Raw genomic sequence first — 22,025 nt, forward strand, 5'->3', positions numbered from 1 at the left:
CAGCATCCCTTCGAAAATAACTAAGTCACACCCTGTAGTTAAACAGGGTATTAAACACACACAGACACACACGCATGTGCTTTTTACACAGAAACAAATGAGCAGGTGTCATTACCTCCACAATAAAATGTTTTGGTCAAACATTTTCTCCAGATTATTTCATTTTCCTTGGTTTTCATTCAGCAACCATAGAACTCCTTTGTGATTTCCACTCACGCAAACTCTCAGGTCCAAGCACTGGCCAGGCTCTGTTAGGCCTGCGTCTGGTCTGGCATGCCAATGCTCAGCTGGACTCACGCAGATATACTTCATGTACTCATTTCTGGAGCTTTAAAACTCGAATCCACAACCATTCAACCCAAAGAAGTATTCTGAGAAAATGTTAGGAGGAGCTGGCTGCACATCACACGGCAACTGGCCCAGTAGTCATTCGTGAGCGTGTAAGTACACACACACACACACACAGACTTAGACGCACCAGCAGGAATTTCAGAGGGAAAGGGAAACAGTGGGGGGGGGGGGGGGGGGGGAGTAAGAACAACAGGGGCGAGACAGAAAGAGAGAGTACATGTGTAAGAAAGTGCAGAGCCTTTGAAATCATGCTGCCACGTCAACAACTTGAACTAATGTCCTCCTTCTGATGCACTAACACAGAAGAACACATTTGGCTAGCTGTCACTACCACGAATTCCACTTCTAACAAAAACTAGTTCATGACCTCGAGAACAAAAATTACCTCTTGGACAACCCTTAATGTTTTCTTCCAACTTCCTGACACCCATTTTAAACCGATTAAATCGACTGAATTAAGGCAACATGTTTAGAAAGCCTCTGGTTTCCATATGATAAGCAAGGTGAGAATGTTTTTTACTCTCACAGAGCATTTTGGGCTAAAAAAAATGATCCGTGTGGCTTTTTGCACACAACTTTTGCTGCATTAAAAGCATTTTATTAACTGTATAGAAGTGGGCATCTACTAACAACGCAACAAAAATACATTTACACTTATTTTATATTGTTTTGAGTGCAGGTTTGCCTGCATTTGTTAGTGGCTTTCTCAGATTTATTCTGCAACCATTTCATCATGTCCTCACCATTAAAAAGGGCTCAGACTCTTGAAGGTCTGTTAACTACAACTAATATAATGAACAACAAGTGAAGCAGACACAAGCGCAGTACTGAAAGTCCACAAAGTTCTGCAAAATCGAATTTCCCTGTGCAACCACAACAGTTTGAAAGAAAATGTTAATTTGTTTTTACAGTCAGTAAAGAAGCAAAACAGAAGCAGTGGATGTCACACTGATTACAGACTGGTTATGCTGCATTCTCAGCAACATTGCGGACTGTTCAAGGCATGCATGGAGTCATGAGGAAAGTTGCAATTATTGGAGTGTTGGACTGATTAATAACCCTGTTGTTTAAGAGTCAAAAACTAAATAAATGGCTTTAAACTTTAAATCCACAAGCCAATCAGGGGCCTTTCTGTGCAGGATTTCTCCAGGCACCCTTTCACACCTGGGAGGACTTCAATCCTCAATGCAACCCTGAATTGTATGAGAACTTAAGAAAATGAAATGCTGAAAAATCCAAATTAAAACAAAATTTGAAAAAATAACATACGATTTATAAATCAAGTGTAATTACAGAATTTATAACAATTACAAAGTTTAGCAGGTTAAAATCGATATTGTGTTTGCTTGTCCTTGAGAAAATATCTACTTATACAGGGTGCATCATCAAGAATCATCTGATTTCAAAAGGCTTTTTAAAAAAATAAAGTAATGGACATAGAAGCTTAAAATGTGAGGCTAAACATAAAGTTTTACATGTGTCCACCTGTGGACACAGAACATATACCCACGATGACACCCCTCATTAATAGTAAGTTTTGCATTCCCTTGGAGAAATGCTTCAGATGAAGGTAAAATAGTTATTTACAGCTGTGTTTTAATATTGTATTCCTGAACTCCCACTGTCTGGTAGGAACACACTCAATTGTATTTATTTATGGGGAGTGAAACCTGTAATCCACATTTCCTAGCTCATCTCCTCAAGTGGAACAACATAACTGAAGTCACTTTAAGCGGAGCGGTTCACAGATTTGTTGCCTTGTGTGCTGTGACTGTTTACTCAGCCTGTTCAATAATGGCCGGAAAGGTACCCCTGTTTGTGTGTTATTAGTTTAGCTGGATTGTGTTTGTCTTTGAAAGTGAATCCCGGTAATAGCACAAACATTTTCTTTCGACTTTATTTAATAGAAACACCACAGGTAGAAATCCTGTATGGATTAACAGCGCCATCTTAGCTGATGCTAATAGCGGTAAAGACTAATTCAATGGCTTTTAATGTCTAGTACAGCTAAACTATGCTAGCACAGTGATAACTTAACCTAGGACCTTCAGAAAACTGCAGCCCTGTTCACAGATAGCAGTTGGATACTCTTGCAGCCAGTTCTTCTCAAACAGTAACACATCTGTAGCATTTTCATAGTGTTTCCCTAATCTAGCCATGTGTTATAAACAGATCATCTGTTTATGTGGATCAAAGTTTGGAAAAAGCTCCAAAGGTTAATATCAGGAGGGTTTGTGTGTCAGTTATGTCACACAATTTGCCCCCAGCTTGAGTACACCTTTGCTTCAGTTGCCAACATATAGCTGCAATTCAATTCAATTGAACAACAGTTGCTTCAAGGTGCTTTATATTGTAAGATAAGGACCCCACAATAATATCGCAACAAGAGAAAAAAGCCAACAATCAGATCGCCTCCCTATGAGCAAGCACTGTGGTGACAGTGGGAAGGAAAAACTCCCTTTTAACAGGAAGAAACCTCTGGCAGAATCAGGCTCAGGGAGGGCTGTAATCTCGATTTGACACTATATAAACTGATGTTAGCCTTAATGCATCAGCTAATACTTAACATTCATTTGAACAACCTTTTCTCTGCATACTGTTTGAGATAAGAACCAGCTGTGCTCTCAGTATGTTCTCAAGAAGAAGGACCTCTGTGGAGGTGAAAGTGTAACAAGAAAAGACTTTAGCCAAAGATCTTCACACTCCACACTGACCTCAGATGGCCAGAAATCCAGTCATAATGTAAGTAGATGAAGGGATTTAAAAAAAAAAAAGCAAGGGGCAGGTGCACACATACACACAGAGAGACTCCTTCATTCATATTTAGATGCCGAACGGAGGAAAAACTGCTAGTTATTTTCCTTTTTTCTATATGTGAATAACAATAAGTGGCAGTACTTAATAATCAGTCAAGGAATCACTCAGTTTTAATTACTATTTTTAGCATGTGATCAACATACTGTATAGAATGTAACTACTAAGTACTTGTACTTGCAGCTTGTAAAACCACCATCTGCAATAACTTGAAATAATTGTTTTCTGTATGACTTTTTCAGTCACTCACATTATTGCGGAACAGCTTTGGCCCCCCTTCCTCCTTACGGCAATGCTTGTCTTCAGGTCCTGACACACAATTTCAAACAGTCTTTGACCGAGGCATAGCAACACTTGGATACTTTCTTTTTAATACATTCTGCTGTCAATTTGGTGGCCGACACTGGATCATTGTGCTGTTGCATGATCCAGTGTCGGCCAGGCCTTAGCTTTTGACTCTGGAATCCGGTGGTCCACAGAGGAGTTCATGGTTGACTCAGTGACTGCAAACAAGTCCAAACCATCACACATTCACCACCGTGCTTGACAGCTGGTAGGAGGTATCTGTGCTGATACGCTGTGTTTGGTTTTCACCACTTGTGATGCTGCACTCTATGACATCTCAGCATTAGTACACACCTGAATGCCCCAGACCAACAAATTGTCAAGACTTTTGCACAGAGTCCTGCAAATTAAAAAATTATGTACATGTTTTCAAGATTATTTAAGATAACTTATGAAAGAACAACATTTGTTTAGAGTTCTGATATTATTCTTTTTTAAATGCACACACTGCTATTCTGGCTAACAGTTTGGAGTGGAGTTTGATTTATTGGTCAGCATCAGAATAATCAGGAAAAAATCTGATTTTCCTTGTTTAAAATTTTATGTGGCACATCTGAGATGTTTTTCATTCTTCACATTGCTGTCAGGATCAGATCAGTGCGCTGTGCTTGTCCAGAGGTAATCCTCTGGCTCCATCATGTGCCCGTGAATGTTAATGCAAAAAACTGTCATCCTCAACCTACTTAAGGTACTAAATGTTAATGTTAAACTTTATTGATCCCCAATGGGAAATTCTAGTTTCATTTGCTGTTCTGGAGGAAAACCAAAGGTCAGTCTCAGCTAGATAACAGCACCCGTGGCGCTGTTAACGGTTTAGTGTCTTACTAAAGGACACTTCAGGGGGTGAGTGCGCTTACTGAGACAGGTGCTTCAACCGAGACAGTCCTCCTCGGCCCACAGTCTGGAAAAAGTGTGTCACAGAGAGCCGTGAGTGCGCAGGTTTTAATTTTGAGCAGATATTCACATATTCTAATGAAGCTGGAGGAAGGCTTGGCTGGAACAAAAACCTGCAAACTTGCATACCCTTGGGTCTCATAATCCAGCCTTCGCCAGCTGTGTGACACACTTACTGCTACGGCAACAACTGCCACACGATGCTCCTGAATCTAGTTTAAAAATGTTGAATTATCACCTCACCGTTGCAAGCCTGTGCTGCTCAATTTTACAGTTTTAAAAACCCACGCCTATCTATAGAGAGCCACAAACCGAAGATAGATAGATAGAAGATAGATTTCTTTTACAGTATCTCACAAAAGTGAGTACACCTCTCACATTTTTGTAAATATTTTATTTTATCTTTTCATGGGACAACACTGAAGATATGACACATTGATACAATGTAAAGTAGTCAGTGTACAGCTTGTATAACAGTGTAAATTTGCTGTCACCTCAAAATAACTTAACATAGAGCCATTAATGTCTAAACCGCTGGCAACAAACGTGAGTACACTCCTAAGTGAAAATGTCCAAACTGTGCCCAAAGTGTCAATAATTTGTGTGGCCACCAGAGATGGGCAGTAATCCAATTACTTTTTTCAAGTAACGAGTAAAGTAAGGGATTATTATTGCAAAAAAGGTAATTAGATTACTGTTACTTTCCCGTAAGCACGCTGCGTTACTGCGTTACTAAAACTGTGATTTTATTTGGGAGAATGTCTCATGACAATGACGTAAGCGAGTGCGACGCAACAGCTGTGTGCAGAATAACAATAATATAATAATAATAATATAACGAGTGCGGGAGAGAGTATGAGCGTGCAGCGTTTAAAGCGTGGAAGTACTGACCTTACTTTGAGTTTGATTCTGTAAAAAGTGACAAAAACATTAGCCTCCGCTGCTCACTGCGTTGGAAGAAAACTTCTTTTTACAGCAAAAAAAACCCTAAACTTCCGAGCAAGCACCGAGTACAGTGCCATGTAATGGGAAATTCACAGAGAAATTCGCGGATTCCTGCACCAGGGCAAACATCCGCCTGGCCCACTCCCGCTATACAGGTGAAAATAAAGCAACAGGACCACTAGTCTTTGGCTTTATTTATTTTCTGCTGTGTTTCACTTGCATTTATTTGAAAGACTGAGTGTAAACACAAAAACCTATTTTATTTTATGTGCTGGAATGTGCAGAAAATAGGTTTAAATGTTAAACAAATTTCTTCCAGCCAGTGAATGTTGCATATAATTTAATGTTTGCTTGATGCATAAAGTTAAAAGATTAAAACTAATAAAACAAATTTTAAAAAGAGACTTTTTCCATTTGATTAAAGTTTATATGGTGGATTATGCAGAAAAAGTAGAATTGGGCTGAAAGATCTATTGCTTTCTTATCTATTGTCTATTATCTATTTAGGTTGTAAATCATGTTTTTAAAAAGTAACTAAGTAACCAATTACTTTTGAAAATAAGTAATCAGTAAAGTAACGGGATTACTTTTTGGGGGAAGTAATCAGTAATTAGTGATTACTTTTTTCAAGTAACTTGACCAACACTGGTGGCCACCATTATTTTCCAACACTGCCTTAACTCTGTTGGGCACGGAGTTCACTAGAGCTTCACAGGCTGCCACTGGAATCCTCTTCCAGTCCTCCATGATGACATAATGGAGCTGGTGGATGTAAGAGACCTTGCGCTCCTCCACCTTCCATCTGAGGATGCTCAATTGGGTTTAAGTCTGTATGGTCTTTTTGGAGGCGTGTCGGGGTTGTTATCATGTTGGAATACTGTCCTGTGGCCCAGTTTCTGAAGAGAAGTGATCATGCTGTGCTTGAGTATGTCACAGTACATGTTGGCATTCATGATTACCTCAGTTAACTGTAGCTCCCAAGTGCGAGCAGCATTCATGCAGCCCCCAAACAATGACATCCCATCACCATACTTGACTGTAGGGAAGACACACTTGCCTTTGTACTCGTCACCTGGTTGCTGCCACACACGACTGACACCATCTGAACCAAATACATTTATCTTGGTCTCATCAGACCACAGGTAATCCATGTCCTTAGTCTGCTTGTCTTCAGCAAACTGATTGTGCGGTTTCTTGTGCATTATCTTTAAAATAAGCTTCTTTCTGGGATGACAGCCATTTGATGCAGTGTATGGCATATTGTCTGAGCACTGACAGGCTGACCCCCCCCCCATGCATTCAACCTGCACTCATACATCCATTTTCGAAAGACAATCTCTGGATAATTCGCTGAGAATGTGCACTCAACTTTGTTGGTCAACCATGGTGAGGCCTGTCCTGAGTGGAACCTGTCCTACTAAACTGCTGTATGGTCTTGCCTACCTTGCTGCAGCTCAGTTTCAGGGTGTTGGTAATATTCTTATAGCCATCTTTATGTAGAGTAGCATTTTATTTTCCAGATCCTCAGAGAATTCTTTGCCATGATGTGCAATGTTGAACTTCCTGTGACCAAATTCAACATACCTGTTCCCCATTTGCATCTGAGACCTTGTAACACTAACGAGTCACCAGGAAGGGAAAACAGCTGATTGAAAATGTCTAAATTGTGCCCAATTAGGGGTGTACTCACTTTTATTGCCAGCGGTTGAGGCAATAACAGCTGCATGCTGAGGTATTTAGAGGCGACAGCAAATTTAATTCAGTTCAGCTCAATTCAATTTATACAGCACCAAATCACAACAACAATTGCCTCAGGGCACTTTATATTGTAAGGTCCTACAATAATACATACAGAGAAAAACCCAACAATCACATGACCCCCTATGAGCAAGCACTTTGGCAACAGTGGGAAAGAAAAACTCCCTTTTAATGGGAAGAAACCTCCAGCAGAGCTGTGCATCATCACTTTGTTGAACCAGGCTCAGAGCCCCCCCCCTGAGCCTGGTTCAACAAAGTGATGATGCACAGCTCATCATCAGTGAGGTGGTGGTCTAGAGGAATTTGAGAAAAATGAATGACGGGGGTCTCTTACAAGTTAAAAAAAGAAAAAAGAAAAAAAATCATCAGGATGGGCAGACCGCACTTTCACTTTTCAGAAGACAAAATTGCTTCATTTTCTCCCAAGTTATATACATAACTGACAAATTGCTTATAACATTAAGCTATAATATAAAATATCTCTGACTTTCTTCCTTCAAAATTAAACCTTTGAATTATATTTAGCATATAGAGCCTCAACACAAGAGGTCAAAGTGCCCTTCACCCTCAGCGTTTCTGAGATCATATTCACAAGAACGGTACAGATGGAAACCACAGAATGACTCCGACTGTGTGGAGCCGTGAGAAAACTATATAATCTGAGCCAGTGATCTCCTGTTGGCAACATCTGATGAAGTCACCAACCGAGGAAGAGGAACAGAAATACGCACGTGTTAACCCAAACCTGAGAAAGGCTGGGAGGAGGGAGGAAGAGGAGGGAAAAAAAAAAAAAAAAAAAAAAAAAAAAAAAAAAAAAGCAGGCACGACAAGGAGAACAGATATAGAATTTATTTTCCAATATCCATTGCAAAGAATAAGAGGTGACACGGCTTGAAACAGATAATACAGAATTTATTTTCAACCAGAAGTAGGAAAATACATAGCTAGGTGTAAAGGAAACGAGCAGAACCTGTAGTCAAAGAAAAAAATAATATAAGAAACCAAAAATAATAAAAACTAGACCAAAGAGAATTGAGAGGACGGCTAAGGGGGTACAACGGAAAGCATTGTTTACCATTCAGTTTCATTTTAAAACAGTATGTGTTGATTTGAAAACAGCTGCCTTGATTTCTCATCTGGGTTAATGGACATTCTACAACATTGTGCAAGTGTTTTTGTCTTCTTCTTTTCTCCTTTTTTTTGCTGGTATTTCATGAATGGTAAACAATAGTTGGTCCAGTGCATAAACACAGTGACACAGATCAATATATGTACTCAGCTGACTACAGATAGACAATCCTGATCATTGAACAACTACCACTAAATTGGCAGGGAGAAGGAGATGAGTAAATATACAAGATGGATGATAGGAGGAAGAAAAAAAAAAGAAATGCTGTTCAGGTAACCTGGAAGGGTAAAGATGGGAGTTTTAAAAATAATTAAACAATCACACTGAAAGATGAAATAGCTACATATTCCAGGTAAACATCTAAAGAAAATCTGAATGTGTGAATGTTTCTGGGTATTATTGCCAAGTTTTTAGGACCAAAAAAAAAGAAAAAAAAAAAAAGAAGGGGATGCATCTGAAAAGAGCCGTCAGGTTGAGAACTCAAACTGAAAACGGGTGAATATGCGGTTCAGGAAAAGGACAAAAGTGCTTCGTTTTCCTTACAGCCCTACATTTCATGAAAACTATGAGCTGGATTTAATATAAAAAAAAAACAAAAAAAAAAAAAAAAAACACCATAACAAAACCCTGAACTGGACTGGAGAACTGAACTACGAGCAGCTTTGGTGTGCACCCATGCAAAGAGACGCAGCCTGGGGAGAAGGTTAGAAAAAAAAAAAAAAAAAAAATTACAACTTAAAACCTCTTTACACCTAAAAATGAAACAATGTAAGGAAGAAAAAGGAAAAGCCAAAAAAGTGATTAGTCACTGGGGCTTACAGGTTGTCACAACTCAGCTTTGATTTGACAAGATTCAGTCCGACGCCATCTGTGGTTTAACAAGAAATGATGAAGAGGACGTTTTTGTCAATAGTAGCTAACTAGTTTGACAGATTTAACCACTGTGATGCACGAGAACAGAATGAGATTGACTAGTAGTACTCAAATCATCACAGTACCAGTCTAGCGGCACATCATTTTACACCTCTCACAAAATAATCGAAAGACACAGAAAGAAAAATAAAAAATAAAATGTTTTTTTGTACTGAACTGCAGCCACTAGAAGACAGCTCTGCTGCCCTAACCTACAAGCACTAGCACTCTCCTGCTAGTGCCATGCAAGATCCAAAATAAAGCTGAAATGTAAAATAATAAGAAGAAAAAATTAAAACTGCATATCCCTGCGCTCAAAGTCGTGCTGTTACCAATGATGCAGGGATTTGTTTTTCCTTTTACCCCCACCAGTAAGCTCTCCATCCTTCACTGTGGGAGGTATTATCCAGAACATTCAACTTCTGATCAACCCATCAAAGACTACGTCTCATGATTTCTACAGAGGATTTGGTTTGTGATGGGATGAGCCGAACGGGGAAAGAATTGAGTTTAAGTAAAAACAACGTAGCAAACATAACACCATCGTAGAATTCATGATTTACACATCAACAAACACAATTCAATCTGTTTAGAAAGGAAACATGAGATACATCTTTTATTCACACTTTACAAAAAAAAGAATATTAAAAAAAAAAAAAAAAAGCTACCCCTTGAACAACTACAATACTAATGCCATTCAGGAAAGAAGAAAAAAAAAAAAACATGCATTAAAAAAAAAAATTAAAAAGAAAAAAAGATGGGGACCAAATTTATTCTTCTTATTTAGGTGCTTCCCTCTCACTTTAAAACCTGAATTTCAATGCATTTAAAGTAATGAGATCTTTACTACAAATACAACAGGGAAGGGAGTGAGGGAAGCTGCATATGACCCTACTAAGTGCTTCTCATCTGTATAAAAGCATGACTGTTTAAGTAGCCATCTTGCTTGTGACAGATTTAATTCATTTTTTAAAAAGATGTATCAAATTCATAAGCAACAGGTTAGCCCATCCTAAGTCTGCTGACCCTCATCCCTTGTTTATCCAATCGCAGAGAAAGGAGGACCTTCAACCCTTTCCAAATTATAGAGGGAGGGGCAGGTCCACAAATGGCACTATAGCTGCAGTAACAAGGGTAGGAAAACTATACAAAGTGGTTGAGCAAAGGGGATTAAAAGATGCAGCTTGTGTAAGATAGTCGAGAGGTTAAAGTCCAAGATGGGCAGTTTAGGGTGAGAGGTGTTAGGTTGATGGACAGGCTTAGGGAGGTTTAAATCTGTGGCCGGGCAGGGGAAAGCTAGGGGCTGTGCGTTTCTGGGGGCATGGAGCTGTGTAAAAAGAGAGCAAAACATGAGTGGATTTATAAAGACAGGAAACCCTACTCATGTTCCTAAGAAAAGGAGAAAGGGTTGGTAGTGAAAGCATACCTGATTACTAGAGAGCTTAATGAATAGCAAGGATATACACATCATCATAACATTGTCACAGCTCATAAAAAAAGGAAAATAAACATTAACAAAAACCAAAAAGGACATAAAATCTTCACAAATGTCTCAACAGTATTTAAAAATAAAAGGAGAAAAGGTTGTTCAGGCGTTCGTCGCATGTAAATAGTGCAAGACAACGTCAACTGCTACAGTGAGGCACAATGTACATATATGTGGGGTTTATATAGGTTTTGCCAGTTACATCACTATTGAGCAAGTTATAGAAATGAACAGATGTAACTCATACTTGCGCGTCCTTTTGTCAGAAGTGATGGCAGCGGTGTGGATCAATGGCTTTGTTAATGGGCAAGAAGCAACAGTTTACTCAGTGTCTATTTACATATCAGCAAATGCCAGCAAATCATTAAAAAAAACTGCAGCGAGAAAGGGGAAAAAATATACTGATGCATTAATTACAGTTAATCTCAAGGAAGTGCAAAGTTGTGACAGCGAACGCCTTGAACAATCTCTTCTTACGTCTTTTGTACAAGCTGGTAATATCAATTCATCTCAACATTAACTGGATAAAAATTTAGCCTTAGTTTACAATACAATCTTTTTTTTCTGATCATAATTTACTGATCATAATTTACTCTTCGTACAAAAAACGCCAGAAAACAGGTCTTTTGTGGTTCATATACAATCATGTAAAGACTGAGTCTAGATTTCTATTCTGTACAAACACTTGTGAAAAAAAAACCCACGGCTTTGTGTATGGAATTTATGGCTGGGGAAAGTCACTACTGGCCTCAGTGCTACAGATCTGCCTGCAAATTACATGTGGTGTGTGTGTGTGTGTGTGTGTGTGTGTGTGTGTGTGTGGGGAGCTGGATGGCAACTCCTGACAGTGAGAGGAATGCTGGTTTTATTCCTGTGTATCGGCCATTACTCGCTGTCCCTGCCCTAAAAGCAATCAAGACAAATACTGGTAATAGCCCCCCCACTCCCCAATCGCTTTGCCCATCAGCCTAAATCCCCTCACCGCTTGGTCAAAAAAAACAAAACAAAAACAAAAAAGGTGACGCATGGGCCACATGAGCTCCTAAGCACAAGACTAACCTAACAGCTATACAGGCTGGGGTGAAATTGTCAGCAAACAGGATGGTAGCATCTATCAAATTTTCACATCGTGGCTTTTCAGCACTACACACCATCTGTGTGAAACATCAAATCTAAGCTCGGGATTCTTGTTTTCTAGGCATCTGTGGATTTTGGTAGCAGTACCAGGTCCAGGGTCAGAGGTGTAGACTATCTTGTAGCACCACGGGAGGCCATGACTACACAAAAGGCCTCAGCACCACAGTATGACAGCAGGAAATCTCACCTCATACGAGCTGCGCTACATCCGCCTCCTGGGATACTTAAACTACCAGCAAAAAGCTGCTCTAATCCCAACACATCTGCCTCAACAAATGTGTGTATCCTAGAAAACCAATCATGTAAGCTGGCTGCCCAAACTGTAGGGGATAACTAGCACAAGCAAAGGATGGAGTATTGAGACTGACAAGTCTGCTGTCTTTGCTGGTTTCAGGTTTATACAGGACAGACAGACATGCAGACCATCAGCCATGGAGCTCTTCAGTGGAAAGTCATTTCCTTCAGCCAAAATAAAAAAAAAGTATCCCCCCTCACTCTTAAACCAAACAGTGCCCTAAGTGACAAATATGAATGAGCTACCATCCCTTCTCATTTTAAAAGACAGAAGCAAAGTGTGTAGGGTTGGTGGATCTTGAGAACAAAGGGGAGTCCAAAAACAAAATATGGTACACAAACAGGACTGAATTGAGCAGTTAAAAACAAAACAAACAAAAAAAAAGAAAAATATAGAATATCTATAACATTATACGAAATCCCTGTCAGCCAGACCTCACTGTATGAATATTTTACAGGTTGTGTTTTTATGTCTTCCTCCTTCAGTTTGGTGGAGGGAAGAGCTGGTAGTGGGAGGAAGGAGGAGGGTTGAGAGGGAGAGGCTCCCCCTGGTGGTTAGGCAGGGTCTCACTACCTGCGTGTCGGCAGATGGAGCCCATTCACCTGGGGGGGCAGGTTGGGCAGGAGCAACTCCAGCTGAGCAAAGAGGGAGAAGTGGTCAGAGGGGATGTGTGGATGTGGGCAACCGCTGACATTGTTCTCTACAAGCCAGTGGTGGTCCAAAGGGCCCAAGATACCCAGCACGTTCAGGTGAGGCTTCGAGTAGAAAATATAGTCGATGACACCCTGAGAAGAGAAATAGAGAAGTGACTTTTGCATAGTTTTGTGTAAGAACAGACTGGTCCTCAATATCGTTTAAAAAACAAACAAAAACAAACAAACAACAAAACAAAAAAACAAATACATTTAATATAAAAAAACAAAACAAAAAAACAAAACACCACATATGTGTAATTACCTTAAAATCGAAGGTGTAGTTGGTATAAGGCATCAGGCCGTTCTCATAGGCGGTCTTTAACTTGAAGCCATGGGTGATCCTGCCATTAGACGTGCTGTTCTTGCCATTGCAATTGAATTTGGTCAGACAGTCGCTGTAACGGAGCTCCTTGAAGTCCTTGTGTGTGCAGTCCACTCCACCAGTACTCAGGTACTCCACTACGCCTGAACAGAGAAGAACTGAACCATCAGCATTTAAAAACAAAAAAAACAGATGATGATGACGTCAACGACAACAACTTATCCCACTAAAATATTGTTAAAAATAAAACAGGTGGAACATGGACCATTTTTTATTAGTTAAGAAAAAATACACCGTTTGCAAAGGAATTTGTGAGACTCCATTATTATTTCAACTCAAATTTGACTATAGTAAAAAACTTATAGCAAAAATATATTGCACTACTGTATGCAGTGAGCAGGCTAACAATTCTGTTCACCACCACAAAAAGGCAAATACTGATGTAATTTATGTTTTTATGAATGCCAAACAATTATTTTCATCTATTTATCCAATTATAATCAAACCCATTCTCAATTGCAAGGCAAGAGAAAATTAGGCAAAACAAGGTTGTCAGCATCTTTAAAACATGCCAGATTTAACCATCCTTTACTCGCTTCACTGAGATATGTTCGGCAGCAACAACATTAATCAGCTGTTAACATAAACTCAGCACTTCACTGGAGGCACCTCAAACACTTTTTTCAAATTTATTTTAAAAAAAAATTTTAAATTGTATTTTATGAACAATCGGTGCACTCGAAGTAAAACATTTTCTTAAGAGCAGGTCGAGTACAGCCTACTTACCCGAGTCAGGCAAGGAGTTGAGGTCAGCGCACAGCACCAGTGGAATGGCATTAGTCTCGCCAGAAACAGAGGACAACTTGAGGCTGCGTGTGGCCTTATCCACTATGCTTTTCACCTCTGACAGGAACATCATGGTCTGGACCAGCTTGACATCAGAATACTCTGGGTCCCAGTGCATGTGAGCATTGGCTACAAGGAGCAGCTGCTTTTCCATGCCATGGAGAGACTTACCAGCTGAAATGAGTGGCAGAGAAAGAAGGGTGGGGTGGGGCATTTATTAACAGGCATGTTTAACAGGGCAAAGGGGTACTAAGAGCATTAGGACAAACTGAACACATTGCCCTTGGCATAATCATCACCAAAATCCTCTGCAATACCTCTCGAATAAAATTCAGCGAGAAGATGAATTTGTAGTACAAAGGGCTGATCTTAACTGTCTACTCACAGGAGAGCTCCATCATCTCTTTGCGGACCTCAAGCAGTACAGCTACCCCAATGTTATCCTTTGTCATCACCCTGTTCAGCATAGCCTCTGAGCCCTCGGAGTTAGCCATGGCCAGCTGGTTAAACTCCACTGTGTGCTTCTGCACTGCACTGAACCTAAAGGCAAACGGGGAAAAAGAACTACTTAAAGCACTTTCTAAGCAGAGATGAGCAGAAATAATAAATAGAAAAGTCATAATAAGTTGGAAATACAAAGTATTAAGAGGTCCATAGAAATCAAAACCTGACATATTTGGCATTTCTCACATTCAGGGTTATGACTTTGCTATTGTGGACCATATTTTGTGCGATACTGGCAGTCTTGCCTTGGGGGGTCCAGTTCAAAATGCACAGCTGAATAGAGCCTACCTACCAACATATTGTTTGCAATCAAACTAAAATAAAATTAAAAACAAAATCCATAAATATTGTATCGGTCTGAATGCTACAAAGAAATAAGAATACTTTTCCTCTGACTCTACACAAAACTGGATGGCTTTAGACTTGGGAACTAACTGAAAAGCGCTCAGCCTTGTTTGGGAACCCACGTTTCATAACTATGAGGATTCACACAAAAATTTAGGTCATTGTGAAAGCACAAGAGTGCAAGTGGTTAGAAGAACCAAGATGATGATCTGGATGTGAGAGCAGCCAAATATCAATTAGGTAAGGTTTCTCATTTCATGGTCCTGCTATCAGAAGCTTTTGATCACCTTACTAAAGGAGTTCAGATAAGATAAGATGACCTTTATTAGTCCCACAGGTGGGAAATTTGTTTTGTTACAGCAAAAGTGCAAAGTTATGTAGCAGAAATTAGAAAACACTGGAATGCAATAAAATAAAATACAATAGAATAAAATATAATACTATATACAATAGAATAAAATAGAATAATATATACAATAGAATAAAATAGAAATACTATATACAACTGAGTAGGAAAATACAAAAATACAACTTCGTGAGTAGAAGAATTGCACAAGAATTGCACATATAGCAGTCTTATTGCACATGTGTGGGTTTGTGTGTTTGACCTCAAACAGGACCTCAAACCTGAGAGGTTGGGGTTAAAATTATACATGAATGGTGTGTATTATATAATTATTTATTCTTTTAAACTTCACTGACTGTGTGCATTCTCTGGTAAATCACAACTTCTCTAAAAGAGACAACTGGAGGTGAGCAACAACTATTTGAATGCTAATAAAAGCTACATGTAAAGCTTTTCTTGTCTCTAGAACAGTTTTAACAAAATGTTAAAAGGTTTATCGTTTCAGTTTAACCGTTTGTTGCACATATTGTCTTTATGATGGAACTTTTTGACAGTGATAAAAACATTACTACTATTAGGTGCTATATGAATAAACCTTTTAGCTTTAACGCAAGCATTACTAAAGACAAACTACATTAACCACTAAAGAGTGAAACAAAACTACACATACCAAAAGAATAGTTTCACTTCAAGTTGAAAACAACAGTTAAACTTTAAGTTAAGCTAAAGCTAGATTAGCCTTTTTGGTAATTGCATTATACGGCTGATGGCATCACTGTCTGGAGACTACAATAAAAACTTAATAGACTTTCTCCTTTGAAGTGAAGTTAAACTGATAAGATATGCATAGCAATACTTAAGCATAGGTTACAGTGTCCCAGTGTAATAGACTGGATTTTGAGTGAAAGGTTTACAACATGATATTTCATTTCTTTCTGAGAACTACTGCATCCACTTTGTGGACACTAGAGACAACCCAAAAGGAACATCGGTCACTCAGACAACAGCAGTAGGTGACGTCAGGTTTAATTGAGATTGTTTTATCACTAAGCTAAGCACTGGCTAACAAGTATTAGTGAATATAGTGAAGCAGTTTCAATCTAATTCACCACAGGAACTCAAATCACTGCGAGCTATTCTTAAACCAAGAAATAGTTGCCACAGGACAAAAACTATAGACACATACTTTTCTGTCCTGTAAAAAATTGCACATCCATCCACGTGCTTTCGATCCGACTCAGACATAGTTCTGGCTCGTGACTTTGGACTGAAGAACCCGTCATATCCTTGCTCCTTCAGCTCTGGCAAGAAGAAATTGTAGTACTGCTCTGTCTCAACTTCCTGCAATTAACAGCAAAAAACAAGTTCCAGGGTGAACAGGAAAGGCTGTTATTCATGGAAGTACATCAGTTAACCCCCTCTAAATATAAGGCCATCTGGCTACATTAGCCATCTATTAACAGGATGGGTAAGAGACAGCGTGTGATAAAATAGCCATGAAAATCTGCATAATATAATAACTAATGGTGATCTTTGGGGATGACACTGATGAATAGGAGAAACATCTTTGTGCAAGACATAATTTAAAGAGCTCCCAATTAACACTTCTTGGGGTATGTACACATTTGAAATGCAATACTATTCCCACCTTTTTATTCTTTTATATCTAAAATTTCCAAAACTCAGTTTGTATGTTTTATCGGGGTTTTTTTGGGGGGTTTCTTTCTTCTTCTTCTCACAAAAAAAGTATAACATTTTAATTTGACGCAGACTAGAGTTTACATATTAAAGTCTTTTCTGTTTTAAAATCTGGTTTTGAGCTTACACATTTTTACAAATGTAAAAACTAAATTACAACATTAATAATAAAACTGAAAGTGATACCAGAAGATTCAGGTTCAAGGAAAGTAAGACAATTTAACCTACATGTCCATTGAATAAGTATCATCTGAAAACATCACAAATCTCTGATTATTAGAACTGGTAGTCAATTCAGTATGGATGATCATGCACTAAATTAAATGGGCCAGGCTTGGAAGAGATTCGCAGAAACCAATACAAGTCTCTCCAGCTTGTATAGTTTTGCCTTTTAGCCGACATGACCCCTCCCAAGAATAGCTGCTACATCCATAACAAAACAGTGCAAAACTAGTTTTGCTTCACTCAGTATATGTGCTTGTCTTTACCCCTCGGCGGTCCTAAGGGCTGACAGATTGCAAAGCAAATAAAAACCCATCTAGTGGTGTCTTTATAATGAACAGGTGGCGTCTGAGCTAACGTGGTGCATTTAAAAAAATAAAAAATTAAAATAAAATGGATAACAAACAAATGGATAAAAACATAATGAATTAGGCCTCTAACAAACACAAAGATCACTAGTTCCAATAGAAGCACCTGAATATTTAGCTGCAAACAAAGGTCTAATCTAAGCACTCAACCACAAAAGAAAAGTTTGCAATTTGTTGACACTGTCCATTAGACTGAACACATCACAATTTTCAAAACTGTCAACTGAACATAGTACTCTAATAAGAGTGTTAGCATAACAGTTTAAATGTGATATTGTTAAAATAATGAGTGACAGAATTTTGTGTTTGTGTGTGGTCATGAGAAAATTTTAGACCAATTTCTTGGATCCATTTGATAGAAAACAAAATGGAAACAATTAAGAGCCAGTGAAAGAAACTATGACATCTCTCACCTGCAAGCTGATGATGTCTGCATTGCAGCCCATGATCTCCTGCATTATGGATTTTTTCCTGTACTCCCAGTTTAGAGCCCAAGTGGGACAATAGCCATATAGCTGACGTGTGGCATACTTATCACACAGCACATTGTAGCACATCACAGAGAACAATGCTGAGGAGACAAACAGGAGAAAAACGAACAAAAACATCTTAACTGTGCACACAGTTACAATTAAAAATTCATTAAAAACAAAACAACAACAACAAAAGAACCACAAATCTGCAGTTGCTTGCAACAGTAAAAGAAAATAAAATGCTGAGTAAATCTCATCATTACGGAAAGCACCAAAATCAACTACCAATACTTCTTCAAACCAGGAATCAGATCAGCCGTTCTTTTTGACTCATTTGTTTTGCTTCAGCAACCGAAACAATGCTTATACACTAGACTAAACACAAGTGGCAGAGCTTCTGCTCTAGAAAGAGGGGCGACACTAAATTTCACACCAAACAGATTATAAATTTGTGCACCTTTCAGATCATAGGAAACATTCAGCATGTTTGTGTCAAACTGGGCATTTTCTTGATGATCAGATACATGCGAATGGCAGTCAGTTTATGTGGGTGCAAGCTGGATCCATACTAAACTACATCAAACTTTGGTTTGCAAACTTTGTACTTTACATAACTGTAGCTTCCAGACTTGATGTCATAGTTTACAAATCCACTACCAAATGTTGTAACCTGATGACGCAGTCTTCTCTGGACTGTATACTACTATGAGGACACTTGTGCGCAGTGTACATCTTTAACAGGTCTGAGCTGTCTAAATGAGTTGCAGTCTGAACCGCTCTTTTAGGATCTACCAAATATTTGTGGTTTAAAGCCACAGTGCTCAACTGATCACTGCATTGCATACCATCCTGAAACTCACAACCACACAAGACAAAAACCATACAGGTACTTCTGTTCAAAGTCATGTTGTGTGTATTTTGTTCTTACCCGAGGGCCGTGCTCGATCAGTTTCCTGGAGTGTAATCCACGACCGGGGTGGGGGTTGTTCTGTTGGCACTGAGTTTATGGAAAATGGTTCAGCATAGGTATCAACATATTGTCAAACAGGGATTTATTTAAAGAAAACAAACAAACAAACAAAAACAAAACCACACACACTACATGATCTGTTGAGCCTGCTTACTGATTTACCTTTTCAGTAAAAATGACAACATATGCTGAAACTTCTCACAAAAGCAAGAGAGAGAACACTCACTGCGCTTTATAGCCCCCGCCAGATTGTCTAACAAGTAGCTCAGCAGCCTCCGCGTGCCATCAGGTTCCTGGTAGAGGCTCAGAATTTCTTGTGCAAGTGGGTTTCCTGTTGAAGGAAAAGCAAATCAAAGCTAAATCATCAGTGTTTCCCCTACCCGAGACCTCCTGGGCCCCCAAATAAACATAGGAGGAAAAAAATAAATAAAAAATGTAGACAGAAAAAAAAGAAAAAAGAAAAAAGGATACATTTATTTTGTACATGTCATTACCAATGAGCATTTGTTCACTTCCGCTTGAGTCTGAACTGTACACGTGTTTAACCATGTACTTCACTGAAAATGTACAACCCCTAACCACCCACCCACACGAGGGAATCAGGATAATGTTACTCAAGTGGAACACTTGTTAGGTTACTGTACATGCAATGAAATGTTGCCAACAGCAGTTACTCTGTCTAAAACAACAGCATGTATGACCCTATTTCAAGTTTGTCTTTAATAACAGAAGAAAATGATAACATAAACATCAGTTGCCACCACTGCCAATTCACCCTCTACTGTTGCTGCATCCTTAGAGAAATAAAAATACACCTTATAATATCGAGGGATTTCCAGTCCAGAATGGCTACAAAAACATTGAAGAGCCACTCACCTTTCAACCCCAGTGTTTGTAACTGAAAGAGTTTCCCCAATTCAAATGGCAGAACCCGCAACTGGTTGTTATTTAAAAGCAGTTCCCTGTGGAGGGCAGATGGGAAGTGGATCATTAGAAACTAAACTTCTAAGATTAAAAATAAATACATAAAACTCTGTCTTTCAAAAACATTTTCCGAAAGTCGTCATTTAAAAATACAAGCATTACTTGACAGTGTTAAAATGATTATGAATGCAGCCTTTTAAATTAAAGTGAGACATTTCAACAGATGGGACAAGAGTGACAACAGTGGTAAAAATCAGCAGCTGGTCATTGCAGAGAGAGAGATAGAGAGTGTATGTATGTATGTATGTATGTATGTATATATATATATTTTTTTTTTTAATTAAAGTAAGGTATGAAGAAAATAGTCCTTTATAACCCAATTTAGGATACAGGTTTATCACTTACCTGAGAGACACCATGTTGCCGAGCTCTGCCGGCAGGCTCCTGATCTTATTGGATGAGAGATCCAGGTACACCAGGTTGTGTAGTTTGGCAATGTCTGGCGGGATGCGTGACAGTGAGTTGTCACTGAGGTGCAGGGCAGTGAGGTGGGTCAGAGACCACAGGGCTGTGCTGAGACTCCTTACTCTGCCTGTGGCGAAAATGGGGAAAAGGCCAAACAGGACAATAAGTCCAAGAATCCAACGCCATTTTCACAAAGATAAATGTGAAAGAAAACTGTCCCCCATTGATATGAATAAGTCAAAACAGGTGAGCTGATTTCACAGTGGAAAAACAAAAAAACAAACAAACATGTTTGCAATATTTCTCTTTGATAGTGAGGATTTAGTAATTACTTGTGTGCAGCTGTGCAAAGCAATGGAAAAAAATATGTGAGAGGAAAATAAATTTAAAAACCCCCAAATGATTTATCTACACAAGCAGAAGATACTCACCACTGATTTCCAGCTCAGCCCAGTATGACTTCTTCCCATTTGCTGCCTCCTCACTGGACATAATTGTGTACATCCGCCTGGGATCCGGCGGGTCATATTTTTCCTTGGGCATTCCTATAACACTAGAGAAATAATTTATATTTTAATTAACCAACAACTAAAAGTATACTAAAAATGAAGTTCAAGCTCATAAATGTAGCCTGAAATAATCCAAAGTAAGTTTGAAGTGATGTGTCTCGCTCATCAGGTTAGCCCAGGTGACTGTAGCGACCACCAAGATGTGATTAAAGTCATAAGTTTCCGTTTACTGATTATAAAGCAATGAGTTTCCTTCATATGGAGCTGTTAAAATGTCAACAGCTCCCTATAAAGACCGTGATTTCGCTTGAGTTACATAATTTAACAGCGTAAAATAATTACAACTGTAGAGCCATATTTTCCACGCCAACTTGAAAAACTAGGCTCTTAACAGTGTGAAGCTTTAATTTGTGCAATAATTAAACCACATTTGTAAAAATTAGGTTAGCACATTTTTCCTCTCAGTGACGCTAACTGATTAGTCTAGCTTAACCTAATTAGGCAGCTATCGAACTACACATAACAGACGCTAGTTAACAAACTAGCTCGCTTGCTAACTAGCACGACGGAAAACAGACAAACAAAATTTACCAGTTAGCCGACGCTAACGCCCTTTTCAAGTGGGTAAATGGATAATACACTAAATAATATTAAAAGATACCATGCAGTCTCGCTTTATATAATACCAAAGCACTGAGTTGCGCATAAACACTAGGCCACGCAACAACGCATTAGTTAGCTGTCATTAGCTAGCTTCCACTAGCAAGAAGCACTATCACGGAGATAAACAGAGAGGAACCCTATGCACACAAAGCGACAAAGCTGGACTTGAAAGCAATTTTGAGCTATTTAGCTTAGCTTGTGTTAGCTTATTGGCTAAAAGCTAACATCCTAATTATGTGAAGCTGACCACTTCCTATTAAATAAGTGTTATTTCGGAAAATTACGGCAGCACTTCTAACATTCCGCATAAGATTTTGGTCAATTGGGTGAAAATGGGTGAGTTAAAACAGAAAGGATTCAATTTTTACCTGCAAGAGCATACCAAATCGCGAGGACGACTGCGTGTTCTCTTTTGTTTTCTAGCTACTTCTCACCCGTTTCCGCTGCTGTATCATGGCGACTGTAAGGATTTTTTTTTCCTGTGCCGATAACGGCGCCTGATCTTATTGGTCAGCGTGTGGAAGGTCCAACCAGCTGTTGAACCACAATAAATATCAAGTGAGGAATGATGGACCTTGAGATGGAGCGACAAAATGCCATTATTCACTT

General features: G+C 39.0%; 1 protein-coding gene across 1 annotated transcript; it reads right to left on the reverse strand.

The window, feature by feature from the left end:
- Positions 1–7,977: 7,977 nt before the first annotated feature.
- Positions 7,978–21,864, reverse strand: cnot6a (CCR4-NOT transcription complex, subunit 6a). The gene is made up of 12 exons (XM_080900742.1): positions 21,785–21,864; positions 20,676–20,797; positions 20,185–20,371; positions 19,732–19,817; positions 19,082–19,186; positions 18,814–18,882; positions 17,826–17,983; positions 16,311–16,465; positions 14,315–14,469; positions 13,870–14,103; positions 13,024–13,226; positions 7,978–12,851 (listed from the first exon to the last, which is right to left on the reverse strand). Exons 2-12 carry the CDS (start codon positions 20,785–20,787, stop codon positions 12,636–12,638), a joined length of 1,680 nt encoding a protein of 559 aa, XP_080756868.1. The 5' UTR covers positions 20,788–20,797; positions 21,785–21,864; the 3' UTR covers positions 7,978–12,635.
- Between the last annotated feature and the right edge of the window lie 161 nt (positions 21,865–22,025).

Source organism: Rhamphochromis sp. 'chilingali', assembly GCF_963969265.1.
Source record: "Rhamphochromis sp. 'chilingali' genome assembly, chromosome: 13".
NCBI lineage: Eukaryota > Metazoa > Chordata > Actinopteri > Cichliformes > Cichlidae > Rhamphochromis > Rhamphochromis sp. 'chilingali'.

What these genes read in the sequence shown, in the direction of transcription:
- cnot6a (XM_080900742.1), bottom strand. Translation starts at nt 20,787, where the DNA reads ATGCCCAAGGAAAAATATGACCCGCCGGATCCCAGGCGGATGTACACA. An exon ending in GGCTGAGCTGGAAATCAGTG is followed by an intron (nt 20,372 to 20,675) that starts GTGAGTATCTTC and finishes TTTTCGCCACAG; the next exon opens with GCAGAGTAAGGAGTCTCAGC. An exon ending in ACTACACCTTCGATTTTAAG is followed by an intron (nt 12,852 to 13,023) that starts GTAATTACACAT and finishes TTCTCTTCTCAG; the next exon opens with GGTGTCATCGACTATATTTT.